General features: G+C 60.0%; 1 protein-coding gene across 1 annotated transcript; it reads left to right on the forward strand.

Moving 5' to 3' along the window:
• The first annotated feature begins 38 nt into the window (after nucleotides 1-38).
• On the forward strand, nucleotides 39-15,566 carry TADA2B (transcriptional adaptor 2B). Its single transcript, XM_061420927.1, has 2 exons — nucleotides 39-416; nucleotides 11,929-15,566. Exons 1-2 carry the CDS (start codon nucleotides 147-149, stop codon nucleotides 12,940-12,942), a joined length of 1,284 nt encoding a protein of 427 aa, XP_061276911.1. The 5' UTR covers nucleotides 39-146; the 3' UTR covers nucleotides 12,943-15,566.
• The last annotated feature ends 241 nt before the right edge of the window (nucleotides 15,567-15,807 follow it).

Genomic DNA, 15,807 nt, shown 5'->3' on the forward strand with positions numbered 1-15,807 from the left:
GCCGGCCCGAGGGCGCCTGCGCGCTGAGGCGGGACGCGCGGCCCGGCAGGCCGGCTGCAGCGGGCGCCTGGGGCGGGGCGGCCGCGGCGGCGGCGGCCGCGGCGGTTTCGCTGGAGCGCGGGGCGGCGGGGCCCCGGTGGCGGAAGATGGCGGAGCTTGGCAAGAAGTACTGCGTGTACTGCCTGGCCGAGGTGAGCCCGCTGCGCTTCCGCTGCACCGAGTGCCAGGACATCGAGCTGTGCCCCGAGTGCTTCTCCGCCGGCGCGGAGATCGGCCACCACCGCCGCTACCACGGCTACCAGCTGGTGGACGGCGGGCGCTTCACGCTCTGGGGGCCCGAGGCCGAGGGCGGCTGGACCAGCCGCGAGGAGCAGCTGCTGCTGGATGCCATCGAGCAGTTCGGCTTCGGGAACTGGGTGAGCCGCAGGGCCCCGGGCGCACCTGCGGGGGTGCGGGCGCCGCGAGGGCGCGGGGGGTGGCGATGGGCGGTGGAGGCGGGGAGGCCCGCGCCCGCCTCCCCGGGCAGGGCCAGGCGCACAGAGAGGGTGAGCCAGCCGCCCAAGGTCACACAGCAGGAAGTAGCGGAGTGGGGCGGGGAGAGGGGGGGGAATCGGGCCACGGCTGGCTGCCCCCCACCCCCCACCCCAGGGCTGTTTTCCCAGCCTTTTGGGGTGACCTCCGCTGGTGTCTGCCGAGTGCACCCCTTGGGCGAGGCCGGACTCCCCAGAAGGGAGTCAGGGGGACACAGGCGGCTCTGAGACTTGACAGCAGTAGGGTACCCCAGGAAGGAGTGGGTTTTGCCTGGAGGAGAGTGTGCTGAAGGCCAGAGGAGCTCCTCTCCACGCCCTCTGCCCTGCAGGCAGGCGCTCCTGGTCCTCCCTGCCACCCTCACCGCCACCACCACTCACTTTGTGTCCCCTGCCAGGCACTCGTTGACCCTCGCGTCCCCGCGACACCCTGGGCTTCGTGTGCCCCGGGCTAAGTGGGTTCTGCCATGGAGTGTTTGGACCGGACCACGCCTGACCTTTTGCATTTCGGTCTCTCCACTGGGGGCTCAGTTGGTAAAGAGTCTGCCTGCAGTAGACCCCGGGGTTCGATCCCTGGATGGGGAAGATCCCCTGGAGAAGGGAAATGGCAACCCACTCCAGCGTTCGCACCTGCAGAATACCCGTGGACAGGGGAGCCCGGCAGGCTACAGTCCACAGGGTCGCAAAGAGTCAGGCACGACTGAGCGACTTCACTTTCTTTCCCTCAGGAGGTTTCTTTGGGGAAGTTTATCGGAGAGAACACAGAGCTGGACTGGACTCATTCACATCGAGCTCTCGAGAGAGACACGTGGTGGCTCTTCTCCAGGTGGTCTCTGAGGAGTGCTTTTCGCACTCTCCAAGAGGAGGCTCTTGTCCGTGTTAGGAGGAGAAGGCCTGGCTGGCTTTTGGCCCATAACCACCAGGGACTTGTGGCCACCTCCAGGCATTGTGAGGAGTGCCGGGGGGGAGAGACGGGAGCCCACTCCCTCATCTTTCCAGACCCTTCCACATGCTGGTCCCCCAGCTCCTCGAACCACTTCTCCAGCAGCACAGCCGTCCCTCATTATCCACGGAGGATTGTTCCAGAATCCTCCCAGGCCACCAGAATCATCCCATACTCTGTCCCTTGTCTAAAATGGCCGAGCGGGGTTGAGCCCACAGACGCTGGGGGCCGACTGCCGGCCCCTTCTCCTGGGCTTGCTGGTGGAGACGTTCCACGCTTCTCCCCGCATCCCCAAGCCTGCCCTGCCTGTATTTAGGTTAGCTTTATTCTATCGGTCAAGTGAGCCAGTCTTTGGGGACCCGTGCCCATTCCGCAGCCCTGGAATCTCGAGCCTCTCCCAGCTCCTTAGAGACCCTGCTCCGGGTTCTCAGCTGAGTGCCTGCATCACGGAGGCCACGCTCCGGACCCCCCTCACTGTCCTGAAGTGCTGCCTGTGGATGCGTATGGAGCCTCTGCTCTGTGCTCATCCTGCAACAGTGAAGGAGTCCGGAAAGAAAGGTGTCAGCCTGGCCTTCATGGGCATTACAGGGTCGTGGTGGGCTGGTCCTGAGGTCCAGCCTCCAGTCACAAACCCATCTCTGCTGTCCCTGTGTGTATCTCCTGGGCTCCTCCACTTCCCTTGACCCAAATCTCACACCTTGATTGGTTGGCTCCTTGGGCTGCAAATGGAGTACCATTCTCAGGGTCTTCTTCAGGGTCCAGTTCAGCGGCAGCTCTGTCTTCAGAATCCTCCAGAAGCTAGCCTCTTCTCACAGCCTCAGTGTAGGCTGATGTCCATCTCTGGCCTGATCGCTCCTGGAGCCTCCGGACTGGCCTCTCTGCTTGGTACCCGGGCCCCACAGCCCATTCCAGGCAGCAGGATTGGAGCTGTCTCTGAGGACAGGTCCTGTCCCGTCAGCCTGCAGCAGCTTCCAGTTCTACAGAGATGAAACTTGAGGGCCTGCGGGGCCTTTCAGTGTCTACCTACCCCGGGATCCTTTGAATCATTTGTTATTTCTTCTGTTGAGAGCACTCCCCCACACCGCCCCAATCATGGTTTGTGACTGGTCTTTCTGCTTCCATATCATATCTGCTTCAGAGAGACTTCCCTTCCCTGCTTCATTCTTGGAGCTCTTATCTCTGCAGTCGCCACTAAAAATAGCTGGCGTGGACCAAGAGGCTCGCTGGGTGCCAGGCACTGTGTTGAGCTTGCGTGGTTCCTTGTGAGAGCCTCCCAGCGCAGGTCTGTGCCACAGGTTCGGACCGAATCGTTTGGTGACCAAGTCTGTGCTCCGAGCCACCCCGTCAGCACTGCCTCCCTGCAGCTTTGCGGAAAATACTCGAAAAGCGAGCCCGGGACTGAAAGATGTATTAGAGTGTGCTGAGGGAGGCCGGGAGGGTGCTCTGAAAGCAGTACTACTTTAACTTGCACGGGAGCCATCTGGAGACCGTGCTGAAAGGCTCTGAATCGGGGCAGCAGCAGGCTCAGCTGTTCCGAGACAAAGCCGGGGCCTTCTCCCTGCTCAGCAGGCGTTGCGGTCTGGGGTCGGAGGTCCATGGGCCAGGCCGAGGTGCGGCTCTCCTGTCTCTCCCTCTCCTCTCTGGGGCGTCTTTGCCCTGAGCTTGGCCGTGCTTCCTCAGAGGCTCCTCTGCAGTGCTGAGAGGCAGGCTGTTTCCAGGCGTGAGCCCCAAGCCGCGTGTCCCACGCAGGCTGCCATCAGCAAGTGCTGGTTCTTGGTTGAAGAGTGGTGACCCTGAGAACGGAAGGCCCTGGTGCAGAGCCCGGGCTTAACCTCCTGGTGCGGCAGCAGTATCTGCTGTGGCTGGGGGGCTGCACGCCCCTGGCTGGAGCCGGGTCTTGACCCGACTGGGTGGGGGGTGAATGTGGGGGCCGGGGCTCGGGGACAGGGACTGGGTCCCAAGGGCGGGTGTGGGTGTGGGGACAGTGGTGGAGAGGCAGGTGAGACCACTGTGATTTCTCTGGTGGTACTCATGGGCATGGGGTTGTGGGGACTCCGTGCGGACAGGCCCTGCTGAAGTCTGGATCATTTGCTCACAGTCTGTCCCAGGGTCCGGGCCCGGCTGAGGGGTGCTTGCCACAAGGCCAGGAGGGTTTGGGGATGAGCAGCAGAGAGGACGGGGATGAGGGCTGACACCCATGACGGGAGACCAGAAAAAGGCTCAGGGTGGGCAGGGCTCACCGGGTCCCAGCACCATGGGTTTTAAGCCCCCCGACCCAGGCAGCTGGTTGTGTGGTGGGCGCTGTGCAGATTCAGGATTGGAAGACACGGATCCCGGGGGGACACAAGCAGACGTGAACGCCAAGCTGTGCTTCCCCACAGTGCCAGGCATCTGTTAGCTGGTTGCTGGAGCATCGACCAGTTTGAAGGAGGCGTGGGCCTCCCCCACGTCCCATGGTCAGGAGGACTCCAGGGCAGGTGGGGTTCACGCTGGCCCTGAAGCTCGATTTCAAGTTGCAAAAGGACGCAGAGTGCTCTGTGGACTCTGAGGCCCTGTGCTGTGAACGGCACGTTCAGGCTGATTCCGCAGGCGGGCGGAACGTCGTGAACAACGGCTTCCTTTTGTAGATGACAGCGGGGTCCGGCAGGCGGGGTGGCGCGGACGCGCTGTGGGCCTTCATCATCCAGCGCTTGCTGAAGACCCACTTTGTGTTGGACCCTGTGCTACACGCAGAGCGCCCCCGGGTGAGGGCTGGACACAGCGGGTTACAGAGAGTCCAGGGCCTCTGACGCAGTGGGTTCTCAGCATGGTCTCCTCCTCAGCACAGTGGAGCCCTTCTGTGTGTTGGTGAGAGATGGATGGGTCCATCCTGTGAGCCTCCTGAGAGTGGGGGTCTTAATCGCCATCAAGAAGGGGCAGGGAAGAGCTTGGCTGGAGAAACCAGCTAGAGTTCAGAGGGTTATGCAGAGCAGGGCTTTTATTGTTTGGGGGACAGACTCTGTGGGACCCTTGTTCCCTGGCTCGGGGTTGAACCCGTAGCCCTACAGTGGGAGCATGGAGTCCCCCGGAGTACCAGGGAAAGGAAGTCCCTGAGCAGTGGGTCTTAAACTTGCAGAGTGAGTGAGGACACCCTGGGAGGCTCCTTGGGCACAAGTCCTGTCGTTCTCCCCCGCCACCCCAGCCTTCTGAAGCCAGTAGGTTGGGGGCGGCATGAGAGGCTGCAGCTCCAACAGGTTCACAGGCGATGCTGCTGCTGTCCCAGGGACCCTACTTTAAGAAGTACCGATGTAGCTACAGTAAGGCATGCAGCTTGTAGAACTTTTACTATTCAAAACAAAGTATATATTTTTATTGTGGTAAAGTATACATTATGTATACATAATGTACATATAAAGTATATGGATACAGGTATCTAGTGTATACATAAAGTATGTATCCTAATACTCGGTGTATCATGATGCACAGTGTATCCTTTATGTATACATTAGGTGCATGTATCCATGTACACATAAACTTTATGTATACATTAGACATACAGTGGACTGCAAGGAGATCCAACCAGTCAATCCTAAAGGAGATCAGTCCTGAATATCCATTAGAAGGACTGATGCTGAAGCTGAAGCTCCAATATTTGGCCACCTGATGCGAAGAACTGACTCCTTTGAAAACACCCCGATGCTGGGAAAGATTGAAGGCAGGAGGAGAAGGGGACGACAGAGGAGGAGATGGTGGGATGGCATCACCGACTCAAAGGACATGAATTTGAGCAAGCTCAGGGAGTGGTGATGGGCAGGGAGGCTTGGCGTGCTGCAGTCCATGGGGTCGCAAAGAGGCGGACACGGCTGAGCGGCTGAAATGACTGACAATGTGAAGCTCGCCGTTTTACCTGTTTGTCGGCGTCCAGTCCAGTGGCGGGAAGCACATCAGTGCTGCTGGGCAGCCGTCACCGCTGGCCACAACTCTTGTCGTCGTGAACAGAAAGTCTTTCTCGTTACACGCCAGCCCTGTCTCCGTCCCCCAACAGCCCCTCTTAGCTGCGGTTCTGCTTGGCGTCGCTGTGGGCTCACCTGTTCTAGGGACCTCACCTCAGTGGGTTCACATAATGTCTGTATTCTTGTGACTGCGTTGTGTCTTAGGATAATGTCTCCCCGGGTTGGCCAGTGTTGTAACAGATGTCAGAACCTCCTTCGTGTTTAAGGCTGAGTAATAGTCCGTGGTGTGGACGGACCACGCTTTGTTTATCCAGTCGTCTGTGGGTGGGCACTCGCTGTCAGGAATGCTTCTGTGGTGAACACAGGTGTCCAGGTAGCGCGGAAGTCCTTGTTAGTTCGGGTAAACACCAGGAGGTGGAATTGCTGGATGGTGAGGTAATCCTGTGTGTTTCTGGAGGCCCCGCCATGTGGTTTTCACAGTAGGGCCCGTGGCTTCGTAAAGCTCTCTCACAAGTATAGCCTGATTTGACCTGAGAAGCTTTAGTCCCCCGAGGGGCATTCACAGGTGTGAGCTGGTGAATTCTGAGTTCAGGGAGGAGGATGGGGACCCTGGAACAGAGGGGAGGCTTATGGAGCTTTCTAGCTTTAAAAAAAAAAAAAAAGGCCTGTGAAACAGGAGCGGTGGCCCAGGGACACAGGGCACCTGGAGTGGCCTGGAAGGATGGGCTGGAGACCAGTTCTCGTGGCAGCTGGCCTTGACCCGGCCAGCGGCGCATGGTGGGGGCAGGTTAGGCTGGAGGTCAGAGGGAGTGTCTGGAGATGGCAGGCTGCCAGCCCAGGGCGTCCTCCCAGCCCTCGAGAGGCCAGCGGGTCGTTCCCCTCACTGTAAAGGTGACCGGCCTGGCTGGAGAGGGAAGTGGCCGCATTCAGGGCCCCATGTGGGTGTGATGGGCCGGAGTCCCCGCTGCGGGGAGGGCGCATGCGCACTGGAGCATGTGGGAGGCCGGCGGGGCTGCAGGCCCCAGTCTGAGTCCAGAGCCCAGGTTGGGTCCTCGGGGCAGGCCGGCCGGCCTGGAGTGCCCTCCGGGGCCCGCGGCTCTGACTTCAGTCGGTCCTGTGGGCCCACTGCCCCTCCTTGGCCTTGGACCCTGCGCTCCTGGCCCCGCAGGTGGCTCCCCCTGCCGCCCCCGAGGCCCTGCAGCGTCCTGGCTGGCCCCTGGGGTCTCTACCCCAGCTGCCCATGCTTCTGTCCCCTTGAGATGTCTTCCTTTAAAGAAGGAAGCGGGAGCCACATCTCCCTGAGGGAATGTAGTGCGCCTGGCCCTGGAGCCTCGGGAACAAAGCCAGCCTCGTGGCCCCCGCCCCCGAGGCAGACACAAGGCTGGTCAAGAAAGGACGTGCACCCTTTCTTGACCAGGCCCACCGACCTGCTCGGGAAGGGCGCCCTGCGACGCGATTGAGAGAGTCATCCTGATAGAGGCCCTGGTTTGCACAGAGACGGGGGACTGGATGCTCTGCACCAGCAAGATGTGGGTCCGCAGTGTCCCCCACACGTCCCAGGGGTCAGAGAGGGTGCCGCGGCTGCACGCTTGTGAGGTGGTCTGTCCAGGAAGGGGAGCGCTGGCACCGCCCTGCCTGTGGGTGGGCTGCACCTCCTGTGCCGGTGCGCGAGAGCTGGCCTGTGTCCCTGGGGTGGCCGCGCCCGAGGTGGTCCTCCTGGTGTGGGAGGTGGGGGACGCTGCTCGGAGGATGAGATGAGGTGAAACCCGTACGCGTTAACTGCGGTTGTTCACAATGATGTGTTTTATCCTGACAGACACTTGAGAGGAGCAATTACAGATCATAAGCAGGAGCAGAGACGATACATGTCTCACAGCAGCAAGTAATTGAGCCAGGATGTGAGCCTCACTCTGGGCATCATGGAAGCCTTCCTGGAGGAGGTGACCTGGGTGAACACAGGCCCTGGAGGCGATGCTAACAGCTTTGTAGTAGGAATAACAAAGCCGGCGTCCATGGGCCAAGCGTGCCCAGCACTGGACTGAGAGAACGTGTATTCCCTCATTTACTCTCCAACCGTCCTGTGAAGGTGGTATTTAGTAGCACCCTCGTAATCCAGACCAGGAAACCGAGGCACAGAGAAGTTAGTGACACGTCCAGGTCACGCAGCAGTGAAGGGGTGGGGCCTGGAGCGGGGCCCGAGGCCTGGCCCCAGGCTGTGCAGAGAGGGCAGCTGGCATTTGTTGGCAGAGGCCAGGTCACAGGGCAGGGGCGGCCTCGGCCAGAGGAGAGAGACCCCGCGGCAGTCCCAGCAGGAGCTGGCCGGCCCGCGGTGGGACTGGCCTACATCTTTTCCCTTCGGTGACCTCACGGGCCCAGCTCAGCGTCTCAGAGATGCGTTTTCTTTATTTTTCAAAGGACTCCAGGAAGCAGCATACCGAACTCTCCTCATCTTGTTCTAAAAATGGGAGGCCTTTTTTTTTTTAAGTTCGCGTATAGAACAAACCTCCAGATTTTGGGCTGCTTCCCGGGGTGTTACCGCAAGCTGCAGTGGGAAAGGGGCCACCTTCAGGCTACAGCTGGGTGCCTTGTTCCATTTCAGTCGTACTTGAACTTTCCCTTCAAGTCTCTTTCCCCGACTCACTTCTGCTGCTCCTTGCCTGCCCAACGGTTCTGTCTGTCCATCCACCCATCTGGATGAAGCAAAACAACTTGGACCTCGAACACGCGAGGGACAGGACCTCCCCTTCGCCCACCCTGCCCCCTGCCATCACGGGCCGCTGTAAGGCGCAGATGGGACGGTCCCTCCCTGGTGTGACCCGCTGACACGTGGGGACTGGAGACACGTGAGATGAGACAAGCAGGACGCTGGGCCAGCGGCCGGCGTGAACCGTCATCGTCGGGGTGTGTCCGTCATCGCTTCCCGGAACCTGTGTGTCCTCTGTGGACTCTTAGGGTCAGAGCCTGGCCGTCCCCTTCCGTCACTGCCCTCAGTCTCAGAGCCCGTGGAACTCAGGCTCCTGTGGACTTTCCTGGGCCTTTTTCACTGGCGCCGAGCTGACGTGGCAGCCCCCAGGGTCGATTCTCAGCAGTCGCTGGCCGGCATCTCCCCGAGTAGCTGCCTCCCCCTAGGCAGCGGCCAAGGTGGTGATGCGGGGTCCTGGGGGCCTGGTGACAGGGCACCAGCCTCGCTGACTTGTGGCTTCATGAACAGCCACTGCCTGGGTCTCTCTCGAGCCAGAAACCCCTTGTGTTAACTGAAGAGGAGCTGGGTCACCGAGGTGTCTACGCAGGGCCCACGGCTGTGCAGCCCCTTGCCTGGCGGGGCTGGAGAAACCCAGCCTGTGTGTCTGGAGACCGCCCAGCTTCTTATCCCAGGCCACCGGCCTCTACGAAGGAGGCCCCTGGAGTGTGGACGTTTGCGGAGCAAGACGCAGAGCAGAGGGCCGCCGGCCCGTGAACCCCGAGGTCTTCTCTTTTAAGGACGCTGTGTGTGTGTGTGTGTGTGCCTCCCGGAACAGAGGTCTTCTCTTTTAAGGACGCTGTGGTGTGTGTGTGTGTGTGTGTGTGTGTGTGTGTGTGTGTGTGTGTGTGTGTGTGTGTGGTGTGTGTGTGGGTCTTCTCTTTTAAGGACGCTGTGGTGTGTGTGTGTGTGTGTGTGTGTGTGTGTGTGTGTGTGTGTGTGTGTGTGTGTGTGTGTGTGTGTGTGTGTGTGTGTGTGTGTGTGTGTGTGTGTGTGTAGAGATACACACATACGTATTTGATGCAAGGGGGCGGGGCTGCCTCCCGGAACAGAGGTCTTCTCTTTTAAGGACGCTGTGTGTGTGTGTGTGTGTGTGTGTGTGTGTGTGTGTGTACACACACACATACATATTTGATGCAAGGAGATCCAGCCAGTCAGTCCTGAAGGAAATCAGTCCTGAATATTCATTGGAAGGACTGATGCTGAAGCTGAAACTCCGGCCACCTGATGCGAAGAACCAACTCAATGGGAAAGAACCCTGATGCTGGGAAAGATTGAAGGCGGGAGGAGAAGGGGACGACAGAGGATGAGATGGTTGGATGGCATCACCGGCTCGATGGACATGAGTTTGAGCAAGCTCTGGGAGATGGTGAAGGACAGGGAAGCCTGGCCTGCTGCAGTCCATGGGGTCATTTTTCATGAAAATCTTAGACCTGTTTAAACAGAGAATTGAGGCAGAATTTAACTTTTAAAAAAAAATCCCTTTTAGTTTTACTGAAGAAGATGGAAACTAGTGCACAGAACCTCACCTCCCTTCCCGGTACCCTCAGAACGTGAGCATCTTGCATCTCCTCAGGGCAGGAAGTGCGCAGAAACGGTAACTCCGCGCAGACCGCGCCTGAGGGGCTGCCGGGGCGCACACCTCCTCCTGCGTCTCCGGGGCACTCAGGAGTGCTGGCGCGGGGCGTGCGGGCGCCTGTGGTCGGGGGCGGCCCCGCGTCCTGCCCCCCAGCGGCCCAGGTTCCCCCTCCTGCTTCGCCCATGCTCGGGACTCGTCCTTCGTTTTCAAAACGGGCTGTGCCTGCGTCCAGCGGAAAGCGCTAAGTCCTCAGAAGGCAGAGACGGTGGAGGGCCTCCCTCCCAGCACCCCCACCCACCCCGCTCCGCGCCCTGGGCACCGGGCTGGGGGCCCGGGCCCCGAGGGAGTGTCTGAGGAGCACAGGCGGGCCGCCGCCGTCTCCCGCGTGTCCTCACCGCCTCGCGTGGGGGCTCACGGGGGCCGTCAGTCTTGCCGGAGGACGGCTGCACAGCCCCTGCCTGCTGCGTCCGCAGGGCGCGGGCTGACGGAGAGGCCCTCGGACAGGTCACGGGGCTGCCTCGGTTCGCTCAGAGGCCGCGTCGCTGCTCGGCCTCCCCCTGCGCCCTCGGGCTGTGAGTCTCCCCCTCGACGAGCACCCGAGGGGCGCGGGGGCCATCGGCCTCTCGGAGGGCAGAGCTCTCCCGCAGGGCCGCACTGGACCAGGCCCGGGGACCCGGCACTGCACTGGTGAGGGTTGGATGCTGAGGGCGCGGCTCCCACGCCCCTGGCCGCCCGCCCAGCGCGGGCAGCTGAGCTCAGGCTGATGGCACCCCCGGCTCCCTGGCAAGCACAGCCTCTCCTCCTGGAAAGACATGTGTCCCGGGGGCTCCCTGGGCCCGGCTGGGGTGGGCTGGGCTGCGGGGAGAGCGTGAGCGCTCCCCAGCGCCCCCTGTTCCTTTACTGTGAGGCCTGCGGGCTCCAAGGCAGGAGTGGCCAGCCTGGGAGACGGTGACGGTAGTGATGGTTGTGACTTCCTTTTGTTTTTTTGGATGAAATGTTTCCTGGGAAAGGATAACTGCACAGTTGGTGCTGAGAGAGGTTTTTAAAGAAAGAAGCATGTAGTTTCTCCAGCAGACAGTCTGCTCTCAGCTCTGATTCTCGCTGCCCCTCACGGTGCACAGAGGTGGCCTGGCAGGGTGGGTCCCAATGTGGCCTTCTCTGTACCCCCCTACCCCCCACCCCGAGCGGCGCTCCCTGGGGAGAGGCTGGCAGGGCGGACGCCGGTCTGGTTTCTCTGAGGGCCTTCCTGACACCTTCCTCCCCTCTGTGCCCGGTGGTTGGCAGGGTCAGCCCCTCGGGGGACCGGCTGGTTTCCTGGGCTCCCATTCGGGCCTATGGGGGTGCAGGGACCATCCCGACCATGGGGGGACGCTGAGTGTCTCTGGGCGGGTGGGTAGAGCTGGGGGAGTGAGGCCAGCGGGGCGCAGAGTGGCTGCTGGGAGCGAGTGCACACTGCAGGCGGCTGCTTTCTCAAGTGGCTTTAGCGGTTCCCTTTAAGGAAGAGGCCTCTTGGCAGAGGAAAAGATTGAGAGACTTGTACAATTTCCTCCCATTAATAACCCTGTGCGCGCAGGGCGGGTCCCTTCTGGAGGCGTGACCCCTGCCTGCAGCCCGGGCTGGTCTCCAGCTGGTTGCTGGACCCCAGGGGCCGGCAGAAGCGGTGGCCCAACGCCCGGGTCATCTGACCGCCACCCGGGGAAGGAACACACCGGCCCGGGGCCGGGGCATCAGAGACGGAGCCTGGCTCTTTGCGCTGGGACACAGGCGGCGCGGTGAGCTGGCACCTTCCCTGGTGGGGAGGCCCCGGGCTGCATCTGTTCTCCTAGTTCAAAGAGCGGAGAGGTCACTGGAGCCAGTGGGGACCCACCCCCCCCACCCCCACCCCGGGGCTCTGGCTGCCCACCCAGGCCTAATTGCTGGCGGGCAGGGCGGCCTGAGCCCCAGGGAGCCTCTGTTTGTCCTCTTAAGAGAACCAGGAGAAGAGCTGGGGTCTGGGATGTGGCTTTCTTTGCCCTCCAGGCCGGTTGCCCATCTGGGTACTGATGTTCTCGGGGCATGGATTCCCCGAAGGTCCTACCCCCAGCGCCGACATCCAGAGTGGCTGTGGGGGATGGACAGCACGGCGCCTGCAGGCTGCAGGGTGGCGGCGCCCAGGGACCTCCGCGCCCAGCCTGCGTCTGACCCTCTGACGCTTCTTGTCTCTGCAGGAGGACATGGCGGCTCACGTGGGCGCTTCCCGGACTCCCCAGGAAGTAATGGAGCATTACGTAAGCATGTACATCCACGGCAACCTGGGGAAGGCCTGCATCCCCGACACCATCCCCAACCGGGTGACCGACCACACCTGCCCCAGTGGGGGCCCCCTCTCTCCCAGCCTCACCACCCCCTTGCCTCCCCTAGACATCTCGGTGGCCGAACAGCAGCAGCTGGGCTACATGCCGCTGCGGGACGACTACGAGATCGAGTATGACCAGGACGCCGAGACGCTCATCAGCGGGCTCTCGGTCAACTATGACGACGACGACGTGGAGATCGAGCTGAAGCGCGCACACGTGGACATGTACGTGCGCAAGCTCCGCGAGCGGCAGCGGCGTAAGAACATCGCGCGCGACTACAACCTGGTGCCCGCCTTCCTGGGCAAGGACAAGAAGGAGAAGGAGCGGGCGGCGCGGCGCAAGGTCACCAAGGAGGAGAAGGAGCTGCGGCTCAAGCTGCGGCCGCTCTACCAGTTCATGTCGTGCAAGGAGTTCGACGACCTGTTTGAGAACATGCACAAGGAGAAGATGCTGCGCGCCAAGATCCGTGAGCTGCAGCGCTACCGGCGCAACGGCATCACCAAGATGGAAGAGTCGGCCGAGTACGAGGCGGCCCGGCACAAGCGCGAGAAGCGCAAGGAGAACAAGGCGGCGGCGGCTGCGGCCGCGGCGGCGGGGGGCGCCAAGCGCGGCAAGGAGGACGGCCGGGACGGCGAGTTCGCGGCCATCGAGCACCTGCCGGGCTTCGAGCTCCTGTCGGACCGCGAGAAGGTGCTGTGCAGCTCGCTGAACCTGAGCCCCGCGCGCTACGTGACCGTAAAGACCATCATCATCAAGGACCACCTGCAGAAGCGCCAGGGCATCCCCTCCAAGAGCCGCCTGCCCAGCTACCTGGACAAAGTCCTCAAGAAGAGGATCCTGAACTTCCTCACTGAGAGCGGGTGGATATCCAGGGACGCCTCCTGAAGCCCGCCGCCCGGAGCGCCCGGAATGGACGGACGGACCGACGGACGGATGGCTGGATGGTTGCCGCGAGGGCCACACCGACAGTGAAGAGGGGAAAAAAAAAAAAGCTTTGTGAGCCAAACGAAAGGGGGTGGGCGGGAGGCGGAGAGGAAACGCTTTTCCGCCCCCACCCCCACCCCACCCCGCATTGTTGCTCTTTTTTTAAAACAAATCGAGTCCTTTTTTTAGGGTATCAATTCTTTTTATGGTCCTCTGAAGAAGCAATAGCAACAGTCGGATCAAAGGGAAGACAAAACCTGTGTATATTTTAACTGAATCCCTAAACGTAGTTCTTTAAGATGACGATTTGCCTTTAAGTGTTCAGTGTGGAGCATATGATGATGAGATCAGGAAATTTCCTTTTTTTGTTGCTTCCCAGTGGTACAGGACTGTTAGATGGGCAGAGAGGAGCCCTTCCCTGCCGGCTGCTGGCTCACCCCCGTGACCTGAGCTCCGCTGCGGCTGCGCTTGGCGTCGGGCATGTGGCACTTTAGGCGGAGGGCGCCGGGCCTGGCAGGAGAAGAGGCTGGGGAAGGGCGGGACGGGCGTCTGTAGGGAATCGCCAGGAGGAATCTGGTGTTGAACGGGTTGGCCAAACAGCTTCCCCACGACGGCTGGCGGTGGCACTTTAAGAGAGCTCACCGCGGTGTCTGGAGGGGGACGCGGGGCCCAGCGCAGACTGGCAGAACGCGGGCCTCCTCCCCTGGGGGTGCTTCTTGCTGGGCTTAGAACTTGGCCTTGCATTTTACTTGGAAGAACTCATTTTAAATGAAGTTCACCGAGAGTTGAGAGTTCTGGGTTTTGGGTCAGCTCCTTCCAGGGTTCTCACCCCAGTGGTAAGCCCCTCTTTCTCTGAGACTGGCCACGTGTCTTGTCTTGTATGGTCTCAGGCCCTGGGCTAGGCAAGAGGGACCCCTGTGGCCTGGAGGCCCAGGCACTGCTTCTCTGGGAAGAAGTGGCTTAGAGTCTTGAGCCAGACTCTGCCCAGCCTGGTTCAGAGAGGCTCTCAGGGGCGCCCTTTTGTGATGGGCACGGTGCCTTCACGCAGGAACCTGAGGAGTCGTGTGTCTTCCAGCTGCCTGGGGCTCTCGTGTCCAAGGCCCTGCTGTAGAGTCAGTGGAGTGGCCAGACCCCAGTGCTTCTCCTGTAGTCCTGGGGCGCATCCTGCCTCTCACCCCCTGTAGTTACCAGACTGTTTACCTCCCAGAATGCTTGGGCTTGAAGTTAAATTAAAGTGAAGGTATTTGAGAGAGGAAAAAAAAAAAAAAAAACCTCATCATTTCCAAGGATGGCTTAATTATGGTGCCTTTTCCTTTCACATCCTCTGTCTGTCCCCTAGGGTGAATTTCCAGCATTAAATATACACGTCAAGTATATTGGGGGCTTCCCTGGTGACTCAGATGGTAAAGAACCCAGCTGCAATGCAGGAGACCTGGGTTCAATCCCTGGGTCGGGAAGATCTGGAGAAGGGAATGGCAACCCATTCCAGTACTCTTGCCTTGGAGAACCCCCACGGACAGAGGACCCTTGGCGGGCCACCATCCACGGAGTCACAGAGAGTCAGAGGCAACTAAGTGCCTGACACTCAAACACGCCGTCTGTGGCTTTAGTTGTAAACCGCATCACATGCTGGCAGAGCAGAACTCCCCGCGACCTGACCACAAGCCTGGGACAGGGACCGACCTCTCTGACCATAAAGCAGCGCATGGTGGTGTCACTCCCAAGCGCCGCCTCCCGCCGTCGCCCGCAGGGTAACCGCGGCTGCCAAGAGCGCAGACACAGTCTGTGCCGAGCAGAGGCGGAGACGGTGCTACGCCCTGCCAGGGGTCCTCAGCCAGGGTTCCTGGAGCAGCAGCGCATTGTCCCCGGGGGGACCGGCTGGCCCTTCAGGGACGTGGGCCCCTCCCCTCCCAGGCCTCGGACACGCGGGGCGGGGCCTCGCAGGGCACTGGGACAAGGGCTGAAGTCTGAGAACTGCGGGCTTTAGCTGCTCCAGTGTCACCGATTTTCTACATCAGATTCCTAGTTTGGTGAGGTTTTAAATTTAAGTCTTATTTTTATACAAAATGATTGCCAGACTTTCACTAAGCTTGAGAAGCAAAAGCTCCCTGTAAAATGTGCGTGGCCCCGGCCAAGAGCTGTCAGACGAGTTCTGTGCTTAGGCAGGTTGTCAGTGTGTGTCTCTTCTCGATGGTATGAAGAATTTATTTAGGCTTGACTGTTTTTAAACACCATAATGAATGTATAATTTATGTTAAAAGTGTGAACCCTTTGTTACAAGGGAAAAGTAATTTTATGATTGGTTGCCTCTTGCCCCATCAACTCCAGCTATTACTGTCGCATTAGTCCCGCCCCTGCTGTTTGCTTGGAGCCTTTAAATTTCTGTATTTAATTCTTATGATAAATGAGTCACCATGATCCCATGGAATTAGGTCTTTTCAAAACTGAAACTCTCTCTCGTCACAGAAGATAATCAGCTGTTCAGAATGATGCTCTGGACGGCCAGCATTCCGAGAATGTATTCAGACCGAAACTCTGCCTACCGCCTTTTTTCCTTTTACACATTAAACAGGTTGAGAACCAAACAGTGTGACCGCCTGCTTTTTACTGCCTGCCCCTGGAGCCACAGCTTTGTCTCGTGGATGGTGCGAGCCAGTCTCAGAATCAGGATGGGGAACAGCTTGTGACACGTCTCAGTGTGGCTCTTCGACGTCGCGCCTGTTTTCCCTCCAAACTGTTGAGTTAAAATAGATCTCTCCTGTTAAGCAGAAAAGCCTTTCAGGTCAGCGCTCCTTCCCAGAAAGGAACGAAACACCCAGACCTTCC

Source organism: Bos javanicus, chromosome 6 (assembly GCF_032452875.1).
Source record: "Bos javanicus breed banteng chromosome 6, ARS-OSU_banteng_1.0, whole genome shotgun sequence".
In the NCBI taxonomy this organism is placed as follows: domain Eukaryota; kingdom Metazoa; phylum Chordata; class Mammalia; order Artiodactyla; family Bovidae; genus Bos; species Bos javanicus.

Excerpts from the sequence above, each read along its gene's own strand:
- TADA2B (XM_061420927.1), top strand. The coding sequence starts at position 147 with ATGGCGGAGCTTGGCAAGAAGTACTGCGTGTACTGCCTGGCCGAGGTG. Across the intron at positions 417-11,928 it reads AGTTCGGCTTCGGGAACTGG|GAGGACATGGCGGCTCACGT; the intron begins GTGAGCCGCAGG and ends TTGTCTCTGCAG.